The sequence below is a fragment of the Prinia subflava genome, chromosome 21, assembly GCF_021018805.1.
Source record: "Prinia subflava isolate CZ2003 ecotype Zambia chromosome 21, Cam_Psub_1.2, whole genome shotgun sequence".
NCBI classification, from domain to species: Eukaryota; Metazoa; Chordata; class Aves; order Passeriformes; family Cisticolidae; genus Prinia; species Prinia subflava.
The window spans coordinates 4,487,018-4,510,698 of record NC_086267.1 but is presented as its reverse complement, the minus strand read 5'-3'; the positions used below and the strand labels follow the sequence as shown (position 1 = coordinate 4,510,698).

The 23,681-nt window shown below is 49.5% G+C and overlaps 1 protein-coding gene across 2 annotated transcripts in view; it reads right to left on the bottom strand.

The window, feature by feature from the left end:
- The window catches only part of MEGF6 (multiple EGF like domains 6), an 81,680-nt gene that overhangs the window by 37,049 nt on the left and 20,950 nt on the right, over positions 1-23,681 (bottom strand). Inside the window, exon 1 of one of the 2 annotated variants that reach the window (XM_063417292.1) lies at positions 562-780. The exons of the other annotated variant lie outside the window; for it this stretch is intronic. Coding sequence (XP_063273362.1) covers positions 562-703 — 142 coding nt within the window. The 5' untranslated portion in view covers positions 704-780. Of the gene's footprint in view, positions 1-561; positions 781-23,681 lie in introns of those variants that run through there. 2 annotated transcript variants of the gene reach the window in all.

Below are 23,681 nucleotides of genomic sequence, written 5' to 3'. Positions count from 1 at the left end.
CCTGTCCTGTGTGAGAACCTGCTGAGAACAAACCCACAGCCTCACCGAGAGAGACAGGCACCACTTCTGCACGTTAAAAACGGATCAAATTTCACTTTTTGCCCTGGACTGGGGTGAGACCCTTTGGAGCTGAGGGGAAAACGAATCTACATACCCCGGCAAAATGCATGCATTTGGTTTTTTAAGGAATGTGGCACAGGAGCTATCTTTAACCCAGCTGGACAGCAACAGATGTGAAGAAACTTCTGTTTCTCTCCCCCTTTGCCAAGAACTGATTTTTCAGAGTAAGAAATGCACTTAAAATAATGATAACAATAATAATAACAACAACAACAACAACAATAATAATAATAATAATACAAAGCACAGGCACATACTCAGTATACACAGCCAGGTCACCAGTCTGTCACTTGGGTGGCCACTAGCCACCCGGCAGCCGGGGGATTTGGGGACAAACCCCTCGAGGCAGAGCCCTGCAGGCAGCCCCAGCCCGGCTACACAGAACCCGACACGAGCCTGGTTCTGAAGGGACCTTCCCAGGCCACCTGGCCCCCCACGTACCTGGCCGCAGGTCGGGGTAGCCCGCTCGCCCCAGGTAGCAGGGGTAGCAGCTCCTCCACAGGTAGCGGTAGTGCTCGCCCGAGGAGCCCGGGATGCCGCCCAGGCAGCCCAGGCACCAGAGCAGCGCCCAGGGCCGGCCCATGAGCGCGGCACGGAGGGGACGGAGCCGGGACGGAGCGGGGATGGAGCGGGGACTGGAGCCGGGACTGGAGCGGGGATGGAGCGGGGACGGAGCCGGGAGTGGAGCCGGGAGTGGAGCCGGGAACGGAGCGGGGACAGAGCCGGGAGTGGAGCGGGGATGGAGCGGGGGACGGAGCGAGGAGTGGAGGGCGGACGGAGCGACACAGAGCGAGGACAGAGTGGGGCTGGAGCTGCACAGAGCGAGGACGGAGAGAGGACGGAGCTCAGACAGAACACGGACGGAGCGGGACAGAACGGGTCTGGAACGGGGACGGGGCAGGGATGGAACGGGACGGGGCAGGGACGGATCGCAGCCGCGACGCGGCCGCCGCGGGACGGAGCCGAGGGATGCGCGGGGCGCTGCGGGGCGGCCCGGCCGTGGGGGCGGACCCGCCCCGCCCTCCGCAGGTACCGCCGGCCCCGGGAGCGCCCCGGGCCCCCCCGGCACGGCGGAGCCCTCCCGGGATGGGCGGGAGGAGCTGTCGGACAGAGCGGGCTGCTCCGCTGTGGAGCAACGCGACCCCCCCCGAGGAGAGCGACCCACGGCCCCGGCCCCGGGCTGATCCTCCAGCCTGAAATAAACCCGCGGGTTTGTCCCAAACCGGGCTGAGGAGGGATGGAAGGCGGGCAGGGGGGATCAGGGTGTCCCCCCGGAGCACCAGGCTGGTGTGGGGGACTCCGGGGTTACACCAAACACGGAGGGTTTCACCCCAAAACAAAACAACGCCAGCTGCTGAAACAGCATCCAACACCAAATCCGGGCTGGGCTGTTCTTAAAATAACGGCGAAAAGTAAACCTTAATCACCGAATTTAAGCTGAAATGAGGAACAGCCACCGTGCCTGCTCCAAAGAAAACCATAATGCTCATTCCCGTTTCCTGCAAGACGGAGAATTTTATTTTACCTTTTTTCATTAAATGAGAAGAAGGAATAACTTATTGGATTTTCCAGAGGCAAGCTCAAAAGCCTCATTTAACTTTCTGGAATGTTTTGAAACAATGTGCTCACAGGGCTGAGCTGGAGGGAGCAGGCCCTGCTACTTTGAGACGCTTTCACAGTATTATTTGGCCATAGTAAAATTCCAAATTAAAACTTGTGGTTTAGGCTGCAATGAATAGCATTCCACGAAAAATTTTGAAACAAGCTGAATCCAGGAAGAAACTGGGGATTTCATGCTATTGCAGCAGCAATTTCCAAAGGAAGGGGGACTCCAGTCACGAGTCCCCTTTGCTGATTGTTCCAAGAGCAGCTTCCTAACATTTCAAGGGACCACTTCAATTCATCCTGATGTTTACACAAGGCAACAACCCACATGCTTCTCGTTTATATTTTGATTTTAACAAAAACAACAGACAAATTTTTGAGTCAGTTACTTTGTGGAGAAAAAAACCCAAAAGTGACCTCTCTGAATGATGCTGTGAATGGAAATGGTCTGGAGAAGCCTGGTCTGATGTGCTGCACACACACCTTGCTCAAGCTGCCTGGTGGCTCCACCAGAGTCCCCAGGGAGATGCTCAGCACTGAGGGAGCAAAGAGATGGGACAGGAGAAGGGGAAATGTCACAGGGGCCACTGAGAGCCACCAGAAGTTCCCCCTGCACTCCCCATGTCCCGCAGGGGAGCCCCTGCCCTGTTGTGCTGCCTTCCAGCAGCACAGACACGCTGCCACCCTGCCAGGAGCCACTTTAAATCCATTAAATACTTCACCCATCCCAAAATACCCCACAGATGGTCCTTGCCAGCCCAGAGCAGGGAGTGCTGCCTCCAGCCCGAGGCTCTGCCACGGGGAGCAGACACCGCTCCTGTGAATGTCTCTGGAGGTGCTGACAGGCAGGAATGAACATTGCCAGAGCTGTGGAAAATGGGTCAGGCAGGCTTCTTCTGTCCAGAAATGTTACCAAGAGCTGTGTATCTTAAATTATCCTTGCCTGGCATGCAGATGGGTGACAGTGAGCAGCTCTTCAAGGGACTCCCTGACTCCAGGCAGCCATCAAAGGGAGCTTTCCTGGGAATTCCTCCTGCAGCTCCCAACAAAAAGTGCTCTCTCCTCAGCCCACAGAACAAGTGTGACTTCCGTGACAAACCTGCCCAATGCAGTTTCCTGGGACTGTGATAAAAACCTCACCACAGTGAGAGGCTCAGACTCCTCCAGACGCTTCAGAGGTTCAGCACAGGCACCAAAAGGGCTTGAGCACAAACTGAGCCCTGCTTATGTAATAAGTTATGCTTGGCCAGGTCAGAGCCAGCTCCCTGTCACCTAATTTACTTCAGCTGATTAAGTACCAGTTGTTTGGAGCATGGCAACACACAAGGATGGGCAGCAGGTCATTGCTGCTGCCTGGGGAATGAGCCAGGAGAGCACCAAGATCCTTCAACAGGGACCCAGATGGGCTGAATCTCTGACTCTCGTGGTATTTCATTCAGATTCAGTCTTAAAATTCTTGTAAAGACCCAAACAAACCAGAGTTGGTGACGTGGTGCTTCACAGCTCAACAGCATCATAAGCCCCAGAGTTAATTCACCCCTGCACAGACACAGTCAACCTGCTCAGGTAAACAGGAGTGCTGGAATCTTCATCCTCAACCACCCCAAACCCTGAACCATTTTCTGACATTTAAACACAAAGGACTCCAGATAAAAGGAAATGGCCAGATGGAGACTGGGAAAGCAGAAACACGCAGGAGATGGAACACAAAAGAGGCGAGGAAGGGAACAAGCTGGAGCATGAGGTCTGTGGTTTGGGGCCAGCATGTCCTGGGCTGCATGCTCAGATACATTCCAGACAGGTTTTTGAACTTCTCTATGGGTTATATTAGCTGGGAACTAAACTGAGACCCCCATGTGCTGAATCAGGTTTATTATGCACAACCTAGCTAAAATGTGAATTTTCATTCACTTTTGAAGCTAATGCCCTTGTCCCATGAAGGCCATGAAAAGCACAAATATACTTCTCTATGTCAAGTGGTGCTTAGAGGGATAAAACAAACAAGAGCTTGTGAGAATTGTGGTTTAGGGGTTGGTTTATGATGTTTTCTAAGAGCTCTCCACTGCACCGCTCCAACCCGCCTGCTGCTGGGGCAGAGCCCAGGGCACATCCACGCCTGAGCTCCCCTAGGACCTGCCATGCCTCAAAAACCACTGTAACACAGCAAACCTGGTTGTTTCCTGTAAAAAAACAACATATGACATCCCCAAACCACTCTGCAGACAGCTTTTCCACTGAAAATACAGTGAAAAATACAGAAAATACAGAAACCCATGGCTCCTCCTGCCACTGATTCCAGTGCAGCTGGGCATCCCTGAGGATGCAGCCATCAGGAATGCCAAGCCCCAGCCCTGCCCTGTCCTCCTCCAGCTGTTTTGCTTCCCTCACCACTGCTCACCAGGAAAACAGCAGCAGAAAGAAAGGTATGAAGTGCTTTGTTTGGGGCAGAGACCAAATATTTAAGAGTTTCTCCCAAACTTGTTGCATTTGTGGTTCTCCTGAGAGTGTTCCCTTCCTCCCTGGGGAGGGAACAAGCTCCTGATCCGGTGTGTACAACTGATATCAGTAAAAGAGAATTATTAGCACATAAACTGCATTTCTCTGCCACTCTGGATCACTAATTCCAAGCTGGTAAATAAAGATGGGAGCTGGTGCCACCTGGGGACTCGGTGCCAGCACCCAGGGAGGTTCTCTGATCCCTGGTGGCACAGCACTGACTGCTTCCTCTCCTGGTGACCTGAGCAAAGCAGGATAAACCCCTGCTAACTGCAATCCCCCTGGCTCAGAGGGGAAAACAGACTGGAGAGGCACAGGCTGCTGCTGCCAGGGCAGGAATCACCCCACAAGAAGGTGCCAGCTGAGGGGTGACCAGCAGTGCACACCCACAGGGACACGGACCCCAGCCCTGTTGGTGGGGACCAGCTGGGGTCCTGTGGCTCACAGGGTGTCACTTGTGGTCATCCCAGCACTCCTGGCCAGCCTGCTGAGCTCCCACAGCCAAACACAGCCAGGGGTTTGGGTCTTTCTTTGCATGGCTCAGGTTCACCCTCCATTTGAGGTCCCAGGCTTCAGCCAGCCAAGCAGAACCTCGGCATGAAAGGAACTCCTGGGTTTGCCCTGTGATCCTGCAGTGGCTCCCCACCCATGCCTGTGCTTCTGCTGGAGTGAATCAACAAAATTGAGGAATTCTGGGCAGGAAAAGCGGCACACTGAGCTACAACATCCTCCTCCTTCTGACCAGAGGTCAGGCTGGGAAGCTCTGTGAGACGAAACCTTTTCCTTCAAAACCTCTCCTGACTCAGCAGCACACTCTGGTCCCTGTTTTTTTCCTGCCTCTGCACACAAAGCTGATGCTACAGCAGAGCAGCTTCTCTAGCAGACACTTCAGAGAGAACTCTGAAAGCCCCAGCTTGATGTTACCCCGAGCCAGGAATCAAATCCCAAGGACGGAGCCTTTTAACTGGAGACCTCTGAACCCTCAGCTCCTCTTCTCGGGCCACCCTCGGGAGAGGCGCGAGCTCCAAACCCTCCCAGCCAACACCAGGCTCCAAATATCCGACCCTGTGGTTTGGAGTTCAGGCAGCTTTATTCAGGCTCCATCAGGACTCCGACCAACACAAGCTGAATATTTTTGCAAACTGTAAACATTAATCAGCGCCTCAAACTCTCCCCGTCTGCACAAACACAGATCCAACCCCGTCCACTCCTGAAAACAAGCAAGGGCATGTGGGGAGTCTGGAAAGAGCTTCTTATCTGATGTAAAAATAGAAATTAATGTAAAAAGTGGTGAAGACAGGAGGGTCCCTCTGCTGACACAGTAATGGGGTTGTTTGAGAAATGCAGCCATGGGGGAATAACTCAACACCTGCTTTGCTGGGGTGAAAAGATTTACAGTGGCAGCCCAGTGCAAACTCTTCTCTCACCTTATTTAAGGCTCAATCTTCCCTAAATGTCCTGTTTTGGCACAATGAGACCTGCAGACAGGGCAAATCTACCCAGGATGGATGAGGGGCTCCAGCAGGACGACAGCACTCAGGGCACCCATGGCCCCCTGACATAGAATCAGAGGCAAGGAGGGAGAGACAGGGAGCAAAGAGCTACAAATTATTCCAAGAATATGTGCAAAGGGATCCACACTGTCCCCCCTAAATGTATAAGAAATAAAGAGAAAAAAATGGAAAAGAAAAAAAATTTTAAAGGATTGTTTGTTTCCACCAAAATCCTGAACCTCTTAATCATCAGAGGAGCTAATCCTCGTCAGGGGAATTCTGGGGAAACTGGAAATATTTTCGTTTGGCTAAGATAAGGGCAGAGCTGTTTATTTCACACATCTCTACAGTGATACAGAGCCAGGAAATACTTTTCAGTTATTTTCAACAAAACAAGACAAATGTACCAAATTGGCAAGAAAGTGACATTTTTCTGTGGAATTCTTTAATGTCCGAACCGATATCCACAGAAAGAGCTCTTTCCCCGTTCGTCAGCAATCTTTGTTAATTATTTGAATGCTTTTGGCCCTCTGCTAAGCAAACCAGTGCTGAAAATATGCAAAAACTCTGCCACAAAGCCAAGACCATCCAAAGCAACCTCAGCGTGCCCTGGGCGGGTGTTCCAATGTCCCCCCAGGGAATCCAGGGGTTTGGGGCTCTGCTCTGCAGCAGCCTGGGGAAGGTGCTTTCCCCAGCCTGTCCATGAATCCTGGAGCTGTGATACCATCCAAAAAACTGCAGTCTTGTTCTTGGCTCTGATGAGCAGAGAGCTCTCTGCATTTCTCTGACTCTGGGCTGAACCCGCAGCGCTCACACAGATGGAGGCACTGGGAAGATCCCACCCGGAGCAGGGACATTCCAGCTGTGGGAGCCCAAAGGGCCACCTGGAGCACAGCTGGCTCCTCTCCTGGTGGCTTCAGCCTGTTTGAGGGGAGATATGGATCCAGATGAAGCCCAGCATACCCAAATTATTATTTTTTTTATTATCATTATTATTTGTTGAACTGTAGCTTTCGTATAAAATCCCCTTTAAACTTTCCAACACTGGGCTCACACAGCCCCACTGAGGATTTCAATTTATTTCTCTTCCTCTCCATTTCAGGAGCAGGTTTGAGGCAGGACAGGGAACAGCGACACAGGCTGGGAAGGAGAATTCTCCTCTCCTCTGAATCAGTAAAACACAAGGCACGGCCACAATTCCCACCTTGATCACCACGGCCACTGGCCCTGCCAAACCAAACCAAAACCAAACCCAGCTGCTTTTGCTGCAGCTCTTTTTTCCATTTTGAGCTTTCAGTGCCAGTAAGAAGAAGCAACATTAACAGGTACGAAAAGTTCCCCCTCCTTCCTTGCCCAAACACCTCAGATGTCACCCAAAAGATTCCTGTCCTGAGGGACTCACATGGATAAGAACATTCCTGTTATCCCAACTCTCTGGCTCACTCTCTAACAACCCTTTTGCTCATGAGAATAAGATAAAACTTCTCTGTATTTTAGACCTGTTGTTTGAGAAGTTTTACTTTCACTCTTAGAACTATTATCCTGTTCCACTAAAATTCCTTCAAATAAACACACACAAGTACCCTGGATAGCATCAATGCACAGAAATCTAAACTAAAAGGTTGAAAAATACAAAATAGACACCTTGTACCCATTTTCTACTGGTTTTTGTAACTCAAATCGTGGATGAGACACCTTATCCCACCGAAACCAGAGATCTCCCTGCCCCTGAGCAGGGTGTGGGCCAGACCTTGAAGGCACAGAGAGCACTTTTCTCAAATTACCTTTTATTAGAGCGAGTGACTAATCACCAGGTGAGAAGGGAGGAATCACCACCCCCTTGTTACCGGATCCCTCCCTCCCTCTTCCTGGGGAGAGGAAGGAGCTCAAACCTGGGCTTCTCCCCTGAAGCATCCTCCACCCTCCCCAAAACTCCTCTGGAAGCCACGAACCAGCGCTGGAGATGCTCCCCACCCCTGCATCACTGCTGGACCACTCCATTATTTTGGGATACAGATCAAAATCACCTCAAGATTAGGAAATTCCAAGTTTCAGCTGGAAGTGTGGAATATATGAGGCGGTTCCAAAAAGATTTATCAGTTGCTGGCAAATTTTTGACATCTGGCACCAAGCAAGGCACTTCAAAAATGTATCTTTGCTTAAGAAGTTGCCTTTTTTTTTTTTGCTCTGTAAAGCAACATTTCCTTCTTACAAGAGAGCAGAAGGATGGAGACAAATGGGGTTTGAAGGCATTTGGGCTGGATGGAAGAAGAATGGGCTGCAGCTGTGCCAGGAATGCGCTTCAGCCACGCCGTGCTCCGGGCTTCCTTCTGCTACTGCAGATAAATCTTGGTTTTTCCCTTGCTCACCCAGAGCCAGCCCCATCCCCATCCCTCCCAAATCCCTGCTGCCTCCAGGGCCAGCTGCAGAGGGAATCCTTTGACCATCCTGGGGATGGGAGCGGTGGCAGGGATGTGGATGGTGACACGAAGACCCTTGCAGGGAAGTGACAATTTTATTCAGCATAAACCAAGCTCAGCCCTGCCCTAACAGCACTGAAAGGGCAGCACACAAACCTGTCAAGTCATGAAGAATTAAATGTATTTCCAGCCAAGAATGGAGCTGGAGAAGGACAGCGATCAAAACAAGGCTGATGTGATCAAAGAGCCCCAGAATTTAATTCCCTCAGCCTCTTCTAATTCGGTCCTGTCTGGGCTGGGAGTGCCCTGGCTGCTCGGGAACACCAGACCGTGCAAGTTTTGTTTTACTTTTCACAAATCCTAAGACCTGCTAGAGCTTAACGAAATCCCCAAGGGTTTATATTTGCTTAATCCCCTCTCCACTGCAACCTGCCGGCACTCGGCTCATTCCAAGGGCTCTGGGCAGGGCAGGGTCCTGGCAGGGAGCTGGAGAAGGGCTGCCTCCTCTGGGCACTTTGCACTCTGCAGGCCTTAAAAGTATGGATTCCATAAATCCATAAATCCTAATTACATTTTCACGCAGAGAAAGTGCCTAAATGCAGGGTCTGTTTGAGGGGAGGTGTGGATCCAGATGAAGCCCAGCATACCTGAAGTATTATTATTATTAATAATCATAATTTTACTATTATTGTTGTTGTTATTATTATGTTTAACTGCAGCTTTCATACAAAATTCCCTTTAATCTTTCAGACAGACCCAGTCTCAGCAGGTTCCTCGTAAGCCCTGAGTTTCTGCAGCCCTGAGCCAGAATGATCCTTGCCTCCACATTTTGTCAAAATAAGCTTTGTGGTTGGGCTCTGCAAACACTCCTGCAGCTCCCCAGAGCTTGTATTTATCAAAGCATTATGGAACTTCCTTCCTCCGTGACCAAGACGCAGAATCCATAAATAAAAGGAGGAGTGTTCCTCATCCCCCAGCTCACCACGGGCTCTGCATCACCACTGGCTGAGGGTGAGGATTTTCCTGTCATGATTTTAGGGCTCTTTGACCATCCAGAGTCCTGTGTTTGGACAAACTCAGCAGTTCAAATCCAGCCTGAGGGACTGATCCTGGACACAGCACAGATGACTCAGGTGCAGATCACTCCCATCCTTCACATCACCCAGAAATGTCACTTTTCACGTGATTTTTCAAAACAAAACGAGCCAGCATTCAAGAATGCTCCCGAGCCACCTCAATCCTCAGCAGTGAGGGGTTGATTTTCCTTGTGCTCACGTGTTTATCGTGGTGAGACACCAAAGGACTCGTGCAGCAACTGGAGCAGGCACAGAGCACTGTTCACTCCTCCTGGAGATTCCCACAGACCCTTGAAACCAAGTATGGGTCGCCCCAAATCACCCCACAGGCTCCACCAATACTTGATTTCCAAGGTCGCACACAGTGGACATAGAGGAGCTCCTGGAAAGTTCTTTGTTTCATTAAAAATGCTGTTGAAACTTAAATAAATTCAGTATGAAAATTCCTCCATGATTTCTGTCAAAACTGTTTCAAATAATCTGCTTGTGAAATACCTACATTTGTTTCTTGTTTTCAAGGAGGAGTTGCTCTGAACTTTCACCCATATAGCACATTTTTTTTCCCAGATAATCCGTGTTCACTTGAAAACAAAAAATTCTCCTTTGGAAGAATCCCATCCTGCTCCTCCAGCCTCGCACCTGTGCGAGATTTGTTTCAAATATATTCAGAGCACAAATCCGTCCCAAGGAAGGGACTGACAGCATCATCCCCTCCCTGGGGCACGGCGCTGTCCCCTGGTCTGTGCTCCAGAATCCTCCTGCAGCAACACCTGCACCAACATCCTGTTCCTGTCAGACAGGCCCCGTTTGGGAGGATTTACAGGTAAGCCTGGCTTAATCTGGAGGGTTTGGTGCTGAAACCCTGGAAACTTAGATTTTTAAGGCTTTAGGCTATAGTAATATATGTAGGGTAATATGGAGGATTTAGGGCCTTGTTTAAGTCCTTCTTCTTCATGGTTTGGGGTAGGTTTTTTTAATTAGGTGAAAGGGTCTGCATTGGGGGCCTTGGCTGTTCAATCATTGGATCAAAAATATAGGTGTCATCTCATTATTGGGTGATTAATGCTTAAATAACCTTGGGAAGAGTTAGAGGCATCCATTTTCTACCGTGTTAGAGCTCACGACACGTGAGACCCTGCTGTAGATAAGAATTGATGAACACCGAGAACACGAAACTGCGACCTCCCTGAACACTGAGAACATAAAACTGCGACCTCCCGTGTGTTAATCCCGGCTCTAACACCAAGAAAAGAAGATAAGAAACCGATAACTGAGAGCCTCAGAACCCCGGCTGGACGTGGTACCCACCCTGCAGCCACCTGGCTGCTCTGCCCTAGCCTCCAGCAGCTCCCCCTGAGTGACTCCTGCAAGGAAAGGTCTGAAATAAAGCCCTGGTAACCCCGGGTATTCCTGTTCTTTATGAGAATTCCCAGGTCGGCTGAAGGAAAACAGAATCCGAGCACATCTGGTGTTTTATTTATGGAGGTTACACACTCCCACATGAAAGCAGCAGTCCACTTTTAACCTGATAACAAACCCCCACTTCTCCCTCTGCCTTCGGGCTAAGAGCCATTAATATTCATGCTATTGTCAGGTGATTTTACAGCTCCAAGAGGCCTGAAGGAAGCTGAAATGCCAGAGTTTGGAAGCATCTGGCTTTCCCTTGAATATCTTCCCAGCTTTCCCTGGAAGTGACAGCCATCTCCCAGCTCCAGAGCACACAGCCCAGCTCCGGGACCCAGGGCAGGGAATTCAACAGGAAAAAGGAATATCTGTGCATTATCCTGGTGACCCCGAAAGGTGAGAGCTTCTCCAGAGCACACAAAGCATCTCAACCATCCTCATGCTCATGACTCCCTGAGGAAGAGAAGCAGGGTCCAATTCCCTGGGAAAGGAGGACCAGGGTGCAAATTTTGATGCCAACGTGCCAACCTCGGCCCCATCCCAGCAGGTTCCTCCCCTTGAATAGAGCAAGCAGATTGGATTAATTCCCAATATTCAGGGAAAGCCACTCTGCTGCTGGGATTCTTCCTTTAGCAATCCTATGAAGGTGGATTTATAGTGAAATATTCTCTATAAATATAAGGAATATGCCCCAAAATAGTCGAGCAGTCCAAAACCAAGTGTTCAAACCCAGGATTATTGTCCCAAAAAGGTCAAGGCTCTTGAGCTCACAGCATACACCTGGAACCAGCAAAGGCTGGAGGCTGCCCTTCCAAATTTTAGATCAAATCCTTAAAAAGGATGGTCCTGAAGTAAATAAAACATATGAAAAATCTGTATTTCCAAAAGATTCTGCACTTGGATCTGCAGTGTTGCATACACACACATATAGGTAACTCTTATCTGCAATGTTTTTCTTTTTGGATTTCAATAATCTTTAAAAAAGCTTTTTTCCCTGGTAATTTGGTTGGTTGGTTTTGGGGCTTTGGGGCGGGGGGAGGTTGTTTATTTGTTCGTTTGGGTTTTTGTGGGGGGTTTTTTGGTTGGTGTTTTTTTTGTTTGTTTTGGTTTGGTTTTTTCAGGGTTTTTCTTTTTGGTTGGTTGGGTTTTCATTGGTGTTTTTTTGTAGGGAAGCAACTTTTCATAAGACAAAAAGTAAACAAAAGTTTCTGCATTTTGTTTGACCAAAAAAAAAAAAAAGAAAATTAAACTACTAGAGTTTATACAGCCTAAAAGTGGTTAAAACAGGGGTAAAACGGTTTTTTCTCTCATTCCTAAGGGATAACTCTGCAGCTCTTGGATGGGAGACAGGCACTGAGAGGAGAGCAGCTCCAGGGACAGATCCGAGTGAGCAGAGCCCAGCAGAGATGCTCTACCCCCTCCCTCTGGCCGAGAGGACACCTCACAGACTCGGGCTGCTCCACGCTCTCAGAGAGAAGCTTTGGGTAATTATTCCCTAAAAATAAGGCTGCTGTGGAATATCTTCTTAAAACCAGCCATACTGGGAGAAAGGCTGTGACATCCTGGGGATTTGACCCCTTAGAAACCCATCAATGTTCCCCCAGGAACAAACCCCCTGATAACCTGAAGGAAATCAGATAATTTGCTTTCTCCAGCACTAAAATGCAAGGAGTTAAGCACGGGGCTGGCAGGACGCTGTGGGTCCTGCAGGCACTTCTGCCTGGCTGAATTTGGGATGAAAGAGGAGCCTGTCCGCTGTTCCTCTGAAATTGTGCCAGGGGGATGAGCTGGGCTGCACAATCCCTCCAGTGTTGGGGCTCTGCTGAAGTTTGCCAGCACACAGGGATTACACACAGAATCCAGGCTCGGAGGGGGTTTTTGTTCCTTTGTTGTTTTCCTTCTTCCTTTTTGTGTTGTTTCCTCCTCTCTCCAGCTCAGCACCCTCTGGGATTTGGCACCGTGGTGTTTCAACCCCTGTCTCCCATGGTACCTCCAGGAGATCCAGCAGGGGTGGCAAAGAGAACAAAGATACAAAGGTGTAAACCAGACTCATTAAAAAGAGAAACCATAAGGATATATTTTAGATTTTCCCCATATCTCCAGAATTCCTACCCAGATTCTCCTCCTTATTAACCTAATATTCTGTAAACCCAATTCCTTTCTATGGATTGTATCAAATGCTGAGCCAAGCCCAGCCTGGCTCCTCCTGACCTGCAATAACAGAGACATCATAAAACAGCTGTGACAGACAGCACCTCCAGGAAATCTCTCTTTTTTTGGGAATAAAAGGAGCCTGTGCCTGCTGGGAGCAGATTATCACTCTCAGCTCTGCAGCTTCCTGCAGTGCTCAGATAACACTGACTCCGTGCCACGGGCACTGCTTCCCACAGGCTTTTCCCTTCACCCCTTCTTTCTTCCTTCATTTCCCATCCAAACTGATGTCATCTGTCATCTTTGGGTAGTTTTTCAAACGCTACTGATGTATCTGGTGCTTTCTGAATTTTTGTTTGTTTGTTTATCATGGTCTTGACCCTGACAGGAGGGTGCAGCAAGGTGGGAGTCAGGGTCTGCTACTGAGGAACCAGGGACAGGACAAGGGGAAACAGCCTCAGGCTGTGCCAGGGGAGGCTCAGGTTGGACACAAGGAGGAATTTCCCCATGGAAAGGCTGGTCAGGCTTTGGAAGAAGCTGCTCAGGGAGGTTTGGAGTCTCCATCCCTGGAGGTGTCCAAGGAAAGCCTGGACGTGGAACTCAGAGCTCTGGGCTGGGGACAAGGTGGGGATTTGGCACAGGCTGGACTTGCTGATCTTGAAGGACTTTTCCAAAATTAAAGATCCTGTGACTCTGTGATGTTTTCCTCCTACCTGACCAGGGCTGTAGCTGCTGTGGCAGGAAGGGCAGCGGGAGGCACCTCTGGGATGTTGCTCAGCTGTGTGGATGCAGGAAAAGGCAACACCACACGTGGAGAGATCCCACATGCACAACCACACTCACGTACGTGCCCTGCCTGGGTTTTGGGGAGTCCCAGGAGGGATGGAGAAGGAACCCCAGGCTCACTTTATCACGGTGGCATCATTCCCACACATACCAGCTGTGCATCTGCTTTTTTCTTCTTTTTTTTTTCCCCACACGTACCAGCTGTGCATCTGCAATCTGACACCCCCTCTTCAGTGTGAGCCAGCCTCCCCAGAGTGATTGCATTATCAGTCTTGGCTCCCTCTAAACTCCTCACGAATATAAATATGTGAGATGGCCAAATAAGGTTTAATCAATACCACAGTCAGGGCTTTCAATCCTCCTGAAGTTAGAAGTGGAGTAAGCAAGCTGTCTGTAAACTCTGCAGGTCTTTTGGAACTTGACTCCTTGACATGGAGGTTAAGGTTGAAAAGCTGTGAAGGGTTTTATCTGCTCCTTAAGGTATTTATTTTTTAAAGAAGAGGAGAACTGAGCTCAAATATTTCACTGGCTTAGTTTGGGTAAACACATTTCTGCTCATCACTTTTCCAGCTGCCTCCTCCAAGGCGAGGTAACCACACTTCCAGAGAAACTTCCACTGGGGAATCTTCCCAACCTGAAGAAGACATCTGTGACCTCCTCATCTGCCTCCATCCCACTGGAACGTGTGTGCCAGGTCAGCACAAGCTTCTGCTTCAGGCTGTGCAGATGTTCTGGGGGAACATCCACAAGAGAGCCCAGTTGAGATGGACCCGAGAGCATTCCCATACCTGTGCCAGGTGTTTTCCACACAGCTTCTGTTAATGGGCGAGGCAAAGAAATCCATCAAAGGTCCCCTCTCCACTTGGATCACACATTTTATCCTATGGATGTCCCATCATTTGTTGTTTCCTCAGCTCCTTGACCAATGTGAGCCTCAGGCAGACTCACCAGAGACATCCTCCTCTTCCTCCTCCCACTCCTACGTCCTGACACTGGGGTCCACCTGCTGCCATGCCCAATTTGTTGAGAGTTGGGGAAAAATTCTGCTTGGTCCTCCAAGTCTCCTCAGGAGCTGGAGAGGTGAGACAGGCCATGACACCCAGATGAACTGCTCCTTTCCCCAGGTCACCCTCAGGCTCCCAGACCTGCTCCCGTGGAGCCAGAGGCAGCAGCCTGGCTTGGCTGAGCTGGGGTAACCTGAGACACTCCACTCCTGCCATAAAACCCTACGGGCTATAAATATCTCCCCATAGTGGAGAGAATTCTTTTTTGACACATTATATAATGGATGCAATAAAAAATACACTGGGCCTGGCAGCCTTTCCCAGGCTTTCCAAGGCTTCCCTTCAGGAGCTCAGGCTGGGCTTTGATGGTTTTTTCCCACTGTATGGCCAAAACTGTATTTAATGAGAAAACAGGAAGATGACTCTCCTGGGAAAGAACCTGTATTCCTCTTATAGAGAAGGTGAAGGGGCTTCCTTCAACATTTCCAACCCTTTGAAGCAACCTCAGCTCTGTGAGATCACAGAGGCTTTGCCAAGGCTGAGCATAGGGAGGTTTGAGTGTCTCCAGCAGGTTTGTTCCATTTTTAGTTGTTTCTCACACCAAAACCTGTGCCAGGGGGAGGCTCTGTGCTCACCAGGCAGCTGGTGACCTTCAGAGGTGTCCCCATGGCAGGTGGCTTCTGAATGGACACCGGTGACCAAGACTTGCTGCCAGCATGGCAGTGAGAAAATCACAGAGTTTCCTTCTCACCACTTACAAAGCCAAAGGGATTCACACAGAATTAAGGGGAGAAATTTAGCAAGAGCTAATTGGAGAATTCAGAAGAAACTCTGTAGCACCGGGCTAAGCTGTAAAGGGTCCAGACAGGGGCTGGAGGAGTGGATGGCTCTGAACACCACACATGCCCCAGGCAGCAGGTCTGGGCTCCAGACACATCCCTGGACTCATTCCCACAGCCAGGGCTCGTAACCCTGGCTCATTCCCATTTTTCCAGCTAAACATCAAAAGCCTCTCCTACCTCCTGAGTCCTTCTAGCTGTGATTCCTAACACAAGGAGCCTGTCAGTGCCCAGCTCTGCAATGGGGGGACCAGGCTTGACACCCTATTTCCAGGAGCAGCAATAACAAAGGGTAAAAGGATAAACTCTGCTACCAGAGTGAGAGATGAGAGCCACAGGCTTGGCAAGAAGTCAGTGTGACATCCAGATGGTTCACCTAGGAAGCTGAAAATGCCGTTTTAGGAAGGTCCTAAATGCCACACTCTTTATTCCAAAGGGAATCCCAAACCAGCACCTTTCAAAGTGCTGCAGCACTGCCAGCTCCCAGATTTTGGCCAGAACGGAGCCAGAAGCTGAAATGCCACAAAGAAGATGATGCCCTCGTGCAGAAGGGCTGTCAGGAGGGGTCAGCTCTGCCCCTCTGCCCGTGCCCAGTCCTTCGAGGCACTTGGCAGCGTTTGGGGTGTCTGTGACACCCGGGCAGTGCCCACCTCTCCCTCGAGGCCGCTGGCTCAGCTGCCAGCGCACAACAACAGGACGTGTCCTACGCCGAAAAACTGGCACATCCCTGGGAAAGAAGAGTCTCCCCCAAGTCTCTTTGTCTCCATATAATTAAGCTCAATACAACAAAGCATCCAAGTGGGGGGAGCGTTTTGGAAGGTTCTCAAGAGCCACGGTGGCGTTTATAGCCGCGGGAAGGTCTGTGTAAAACTATCGATCACCGATCTCATTACTTGTATTTCCCCACAAATGTTGCCCCTCACGTTCCCAGATGCATAATGGGTGTTAAGAGTAAGAACCTTGGAAAATAAATGGAAAAAGTTACACTAGCAAATGGCTTGTTTATGCCATAATTGGTATTAGGCAATTAATGGTGGGATGAAACATCACAGTGCTGCTGGAAACAAAAAGCAATGCTGGGTAAAGTGCATTTAATGAGCACGTTTTATGTCGTCCTCAGCAAGTTTACTGCCAAGCCACAAAAGACATTTATACACACTCCCTTTTGTCTCTAATGAAAGGGTCAGGGCTACTCGCTTCTGGGGAGATTCACGAGTTAAAAAAAAAAAAAAAAAAAAAAAAAAAAAAAAAAAAAAAAAGAAAGAAAGAAAAGAAAAGCATAAATGTAATGTTTTCAACTGGAAATTCACCTCCTCGAAGGAGCAGATGTTTAAGGTGGGAGAGGTTTCCTGGGCAGGTGCAGATCAAACACCTCCCCACAGAAAGATGGGGCTCAGTGACAGCCAGCCACAGGGACCTATTGTACAGCTCCAATAGCCAGATACGCCAAATATCTGACATTCCAAAATCCCCACTATTAATGAGGTGAGATCCTGAGCAACTGGGGAAAAAGGAGACTGAAATAATGTAATTTTTTGCCAGGAGTCACTACTCTGCTGTGCAATCCAGGGCAGGTTCCCAGCCTGTATGGAGGGGGATAATGCTTAAATCATTTTAAAACAGAAAAATTACCTGTTTGCCGCTTCCCCAAACTCATTTTCTACATCTGTTTCTCCTGTGCATTTCAAGCACCCCCGGTCTCCACTAAATTTTGGGGAAGTTCAAAGCCAATGCTGCATTTCCAGCCACAGAATGTGCCAGGATGGCAGCATGGAAGGCACAGGTACCTCAAAACACATTCCTTAAAACAAATCCGGGTCCTTTTTCCTCTCCTTTCCTGCATCTCTGCCACAGGAGCTCATGGAATGCTCCTCACCTTCCTCCTCCTCACCCAGACACAGCCCCAAGGCCCCCAGGACGGAGCCAGGTGGGAACAGCCATGGGAAGTGCTCAGGAAAGGGAGGTGCTGCCCTTGTTTTCCTTATAATGAACCTTTTATTTAGGTTTGAAATTTTTTTTTTAAAAAAAAGGCTTTTCAGGCCGTTTCTAGAAGGGAGCTTGCTAAAGTGTTCTGTCTGGGAGATACAGACAGGAAGGAATGAGCTTCCAAGGGCCTGGAAAATGGTGTATTCACAGAACTCAACAAGAGCCCCACAGCAAGGTACCAAACACATGGAACCTCACAGAAACCTCAGATTCCTGCTGAAGAAAGGCCTGGGTAAAGTGTGAACATTTTCCTAATGAATTTATCCCTAACCATGAGCATTATGTACTCCTACTTTTTAACCATTTCTTCAGTTTAAAAACACACATTTTTTTAGGAGCATATCCTGTTGCAGCAGAGACCACAAAGTGAAAAGCCATGTCTTCTTCTCACATAAGTACAAAACCATCTCCAGCACTCTTCCAGTAAAATCCTTGGAGTTTTCTGGGGATTCATTTTGCAAGTTAAATGTAAAATGTAACTTTTACAGGCAAGTTTATCAAGGCAAATCCTGACAAAAATACAAATCAACACACAATGCCCAATTTTGCCACATGTGACTGCTTTGGGCTACACAATTCCACGACTTGCCAGCTAAAGAGCAGCCTGACAACATCTGAGATGGCAGGAAACAGTGGGAATTCAAGCCTCTCCCAATGAAAACAGCAGAGGAAGAGACGGACAATGTGCAGCTGGTAAGGAGAGGTATCCTCTAATGACACATCTGGCATCCATCGCCTCCTCGGCATCCGCGGGGCTGAAACCCAACACCCCTCACACACCACAATGGCACGCCCAGGAAAGGCACAGCATCCCCGAGTCCTCTTGAACTGCTGAGAACCCTCCTGCCCCTTCCTCCACTGAACCCAGCCAGGGGAGCCCAGCCCCCGTGGCCGCTGCCTTTTCTTACACCGGGCTCGGTTATTTTGGCCCTTTGATGTCTGACAGTCAGATCAGGACCATGAATCACAGAACTGACTCCCATTATCCGTGATTCAAAACAGCTCCTGGCAAGGGGAGCTGGGTTGGACCTCTGGGAATGGTCTAGCCAGTCTTTAAGCAGGCCACATAAATCTCTGAAGGAGAAGAATCCAATTTTAACCAGCAAACACGGGTTATTCTGCTCCTTTTTTGCATTAGCAGAGCCCATCTGCATCAGGGCCCCACCTCAAACCAAGGCTCTGCTCAAAACAAGACCTCGTGGACAAGCCATGATTGAAGGCACCCGGGAAAGGCAGATCCCCCAAAAAACCACCAAAAACTGCTTCCAGCAGCAGCCCAGTGCCTGGTGAGCACTCAGGGGGCTGGACCAGCCCATGGCCCTGTGGAAGGCAAAACCCAACGGCGATGGCAGTGCCCGGAATGCTGCAGCTTGCCAGGCTGCCCAGCCAACACTCCGGGAGAAATGGGAAGTCAAACACGAAGGTGTCGTGGGTTATGTAACCAAAACAATGTGTATTCTATTTCATCTGTAGAAAGCAGTTGGGGGATGGTTTCTTTTTTCTTTATCTCTTGTAACTCCAGGGGGAGGAGGGCGGATGCCTTCTGATCACAGCCCAGCTGTTAAACCAGGTGGGGCAGTGTTTGTGATCTCTGTCACCACTGCCCACCCTCGGGGATATCTTCTGTTCATGGGCCATTGAGGCTCACAGTGACTGACACATTCCATCATCCATTGGGAGATGCTGCACCCAGTGGGGAGGAGCCAACCATTCCTACCCAGATAAAAATGGGGACACAGGGACCCCAGACATTCCTCTTTGCCACTGGATTCCCAGAGGAAGAGCGGACTCATCTCACCACCACTGAACCTGTCTGCAGGATCATCTCTGCTCCAACAGAACCACGTCTGTCACTGCAGGAGGATTTATCTGGACTCCTCCCAACATCCTGACCAACAGGGTGTCAGGTCATATTCCTGATTCCATCAGGGTTTTCTAGGACTTTTGTTTGCTTGTTTGGTTTTTTGTACTACTGCATTTGTATTTTTAACATTCCTAGTAAAGAACTGTTATTCCTATTCCCATATTTTAACCTGAAAGCCCCTAATTCCAAAATCATAATAATTTGGGAGGGGGTTTACATTCTCCATTCCAAGTGGAGCTCCAACTTTCCCTGACAGATACCTGTCTTTCCAAACCAAGGCAAAAGGAATGACTTCAGGGAGCAGCTGGGGGCCAGCAGCCCCAGCCCGTGAGCCTGCCGTGGAGAAGGAGCTTGCCTGGCCTCTTGGCATCCTGCGCTGGGCCTGCTGCTCCAGCCTGCAGTGGAGGCTTTCCAGATCCGCGGGTTTATTGCCTTGGAGGGGCGGGAAGACAGGCAGTCAATATCCGCGAACGTGCCGCAAAGTAGAAACACCTGTTGGCCTCCAAAATTGTGTTTTGGTCGGTTTGACAGAGAGCCAGGGCCGGACAGGTGCCCCTGTGGCCAACGGGAAGGTGGAAGGGTCGCAGAGGCCCCACAAACCTGGAATTGTGCACGGGAAAAGGGAATGCAGTGTTACACTCAGCACGTGTCATTGTCTGCAAGCTGAGCCACGGGAAACTGCAGCCCCATAAAATTAAAGTGTGTCTGGGAGGAAACCAGCCCTGCTGGGAGTGGGGAGTCTCAGCCCAGAATGGTGAGGGTCCCCTGGACTCTCAGTCTGGAGGCTCCTCTGCTGAGGAATGTGCAGGGAGGACCAGTCCCAGGGCCACAGCTCCAGCCCCAGCACGGCTTTGATGGTTCTTGTGGGTCCCTTCCAACCCAGGATACTCTATAATTCTATAATTCCATGATGAAGAAGCTGCAGAGGAACAAATTCCCTGAGCCGGTGCTTTGATCCTGGTGCCATTGATGCAAGAGGAGTCCCATTTTCCATTTGAAGTTTGTAAAACAGTAAAAAGTGACCATAAAAAACTCCTTCAGTGGCTGGTGCCACCTGGATTTCTCTGTGGGGGTTGTTAGTGGGAGATTTTCTTCCTTCCCCACTATCAAACAACTCAGTTTGGATCCAGGGTGCCCAGAATATCAAGCCCCAGCCGAAGGGAAAAACACAACAGGAACTCGCACACACTGAAACTTAGATCAGGAATGTGTGGAAAGTGTCCTCCTTTCCTCACATAACTCACATGGATTACACCTCTGGGGAGGGAACCCTCTCAGCACCTTCCCAGAAACAAAAAAAAAAAAAGTTATTTGTAATGACTGGAATTTCAACCTGGATTTGTTTCTGAATTATTAAACCTTATTAAAATTATTATTATACTGTTGTGCTGAGCCCATGCAGCATGGGAGACGAAACAGAAACAAAACAAACAAGGAAAAAATGAAAGGCAAACCTGTTGCTGAGGTGGGGATAAAGCATTTTGGAGGCTGCTTGAAAGATGTTATCACCTGCCAGAGAATATGGCTTTAAAATGATGCCTCAGAGAAGGCAGCACTTAATGAATTAAAAAAATGTTTTCTCCAACCTTTCCAAACCCAGAAACGGAAAGCATAACATACCAATGATTTATTGCAGAGCGGGCTGTGTGTTTAAGCATAAATTAATTCTACAAATTCCAGGCAGCTTTGCAGCAATGCTTCTCGTTCCTGCTGTGGCCCTCACTCCTCATCTCACTCACCAATCCTCCTGTTTTGGTTGGAACCTGGCCCTTGTGCCCTTTGTTAGTGTGGCTCCCACACCACTGATTTTCAGCAGATTCTTTGAAAACAAGGGAAGATTTGGTGAATGATTTGACTTGATGGTCTTAAAGGTCTTTTCCAACCTAAAGGATTCGATGATTCTGTCACAGTCAGGGAGTCAAGCTGTCCCCTGATATTTCTCTTTTGTGAATCCACTGAAGACCTGAAGATTTTAGTCTCTCACTCACAATCATGTTCTCTCTCATTGCAAAAAAATAGAAATTGGTGGGGAACTGTGAGCTTGGAATGGTGCTTGGCTACCTGACCAGGGGGATGGGCTCCAGAAACAATCCAAGAATTCAGCTTTAATTCAGTCTCCTTTTCATTTGTGTAACAAATCCTTCTTACGACCAATTACGTGATGGGATCCCAGCGGTCCAGTTACACTGGAGCATTTCACATTGCCTGGAAAATAACCCATTCTCCTCCACAAACGTCCCTTGACTCACCCCCGAGCTCACAAGCCTGGCTTTCCCCGGGTGGTTTATGGGAGGAAAACCCCTCGGGCAGCCTTCGACGCTCTCCGAACCATAAACCCTGCACAGCCCTCACCCAGCCCTGCGAGTGGCTGCGGTTTTGTGTTTAATTGGTCACAGCTGGCTGGGGAGCTCCAAGGAAATCCTCTGCAGGGAGATTAGAGCAGGGGCTGCCGCTCCGCCACGGGACCGGCACTGCCGCGGCGCAGGAGGGATCAGGAGGGGCTGGGGAGCTTTGCCCCTCACGGAAGGGGATGCAGCGCTTTGAAGATGCCATCCAGCACTTCACATGACCTGGCCCAAGGTACCCACCACTCACAACAAAGCGGGGGTTTTGTCTTCTTCAGGTGGCTCAATGAGTCATTTCCTTCCAAGTTTTCTTACCCTTGGCGGATCTTAACGTGAGGAGCAGTAAAGATCTGCGTGAGCGTTTCAAATCAGTGCAACGCCAGTGAAAAGATTCCGCTCTGATTTATTTGCCAAAACCTAAGCAGAGGGCTACAACTCATCCAAAGGACTTGAGCCGTATATTTTCTTCCACCCAGTATGATAATCTCTTCTAAACGATCATGAAATCCCTAATTCTTGAGCTCAGCCCAAGGAAAGCCTGAAAAGAACAAAGCCAGCCATATTTCAAATCCGCCAAAGCCCATCAGATTTTAGCTCTGCTTCACCCACTATCGTGTTCCTTTAAACAAATGCCCGGCAACACTTTATCCTCTGCACGCGCCCCATCACTCACTGGTGGAGCTGGACGGAGCTGGACAACGCCATACACATCCAAAAGGCTGTTTGCTGCACTCCAGTTCACCTTTGGAAACTCTAATCATATGAACCACTCAGTTATTCACAGAGTTATTGCAGTTATGTGGAGGCCAGAGGTGGTGCTGGGTGTGATGAACGTGCAGTGTTTGACCAACCAGTCTCAGTTTGATCTGACTCTGAGCCTGGGGTCACCCCACAGGTACAAGTCCCAGGACACTTCTTCTGCAGGTACAACAACAGACGTTCCCCCAGCTCCAGCACATTCTCTCTTTTCCTTCCAAACTCCCTTCACAAAAGATGTTTTTTAGCTGAATAAGCCCCTGCGTCGCCTTGGCTTGTTTCCTCTCACAGATTTCTTCAAAGAGCTCAGCCCTACCTGTTTGCCAGCTCTTAAATACCACGCTTGGCTGATGGACAAGCCGATAGCACAGGACACAGCCGAGCTCTGCACAAGCCGCCCTTGTTCCACCGCCTTCCTGAGCCAAAATACAAGAAAATCCCAGCAGGAATCTCCTCTGGCCTCAGGCTCCTCTCCCCTCCCAGCAGAAGGCTAACCTTGTGAATCAGGAGGCTGCTTATAAATAAAAGTATTTGGACTTCTTGGCTGCTGGAGAAGTGCTCTGCTTAATTTAGCCCTGGTATTATTAACTGTGGATTCTCTCCAATGAACTGACAGCTGAAGAACAATTGCAGCCATTTAATTCCACCAAACGGATTTTAAATTGGCCTCATGAACTGGAAGCATCGATCACAGTATCTTGCTACCGTCATTCTGAAGTCTGCACCAGGCTCTCCTTGGACTGGGGAAGTCACCTGAGTCTGAACCGGCGCTGTCACGCGAGTCTCTCCGTCTTGGAAAGAGCATCTGGCTCCTGAATCCAAGAAAATACTGCCTGTGCTTTCCTTTGCTTCCAAAGACTAAACCCTTCCCATTTGGACTTCCATCACCTCTGAGTGTTTTGCAGCCCCACGTTTCTCTGGCCTGCAGCAAACCCCTCTCTCCCAACCCTAACACACCCACAGGCTTCCAACTGAACAGCTCAGGAGAGATCAGCAGGAGAAATCAGGTCCTTGGTCAATCAAACCACGCCGAGGGCACCTCAAGGGCTGGGTAAATGAGGGCAGTGCTATAAAAGAAAGGACAATAATGGTCTCCTGAAGCGGCGGGTGACAAAGGCACCCGAGCTGGCCTCCAGGCACAGACACTAATCACGGCCACAGCTGACCTCTCCTTTGTGGCCAGCCAAAGGAGGTTTGGGCTGGCCCATGCTTCAAAACACAGCCCGGCTAATTAGGGCCGGTGCTGGCCCCCGGCACGGCGCAGTTCCCACGTCAGAGCCTGAGTGTTGCTGAGACGATCCACTCTGCCGGGAGGCTGCAGTGAGCGCAGGGTGAA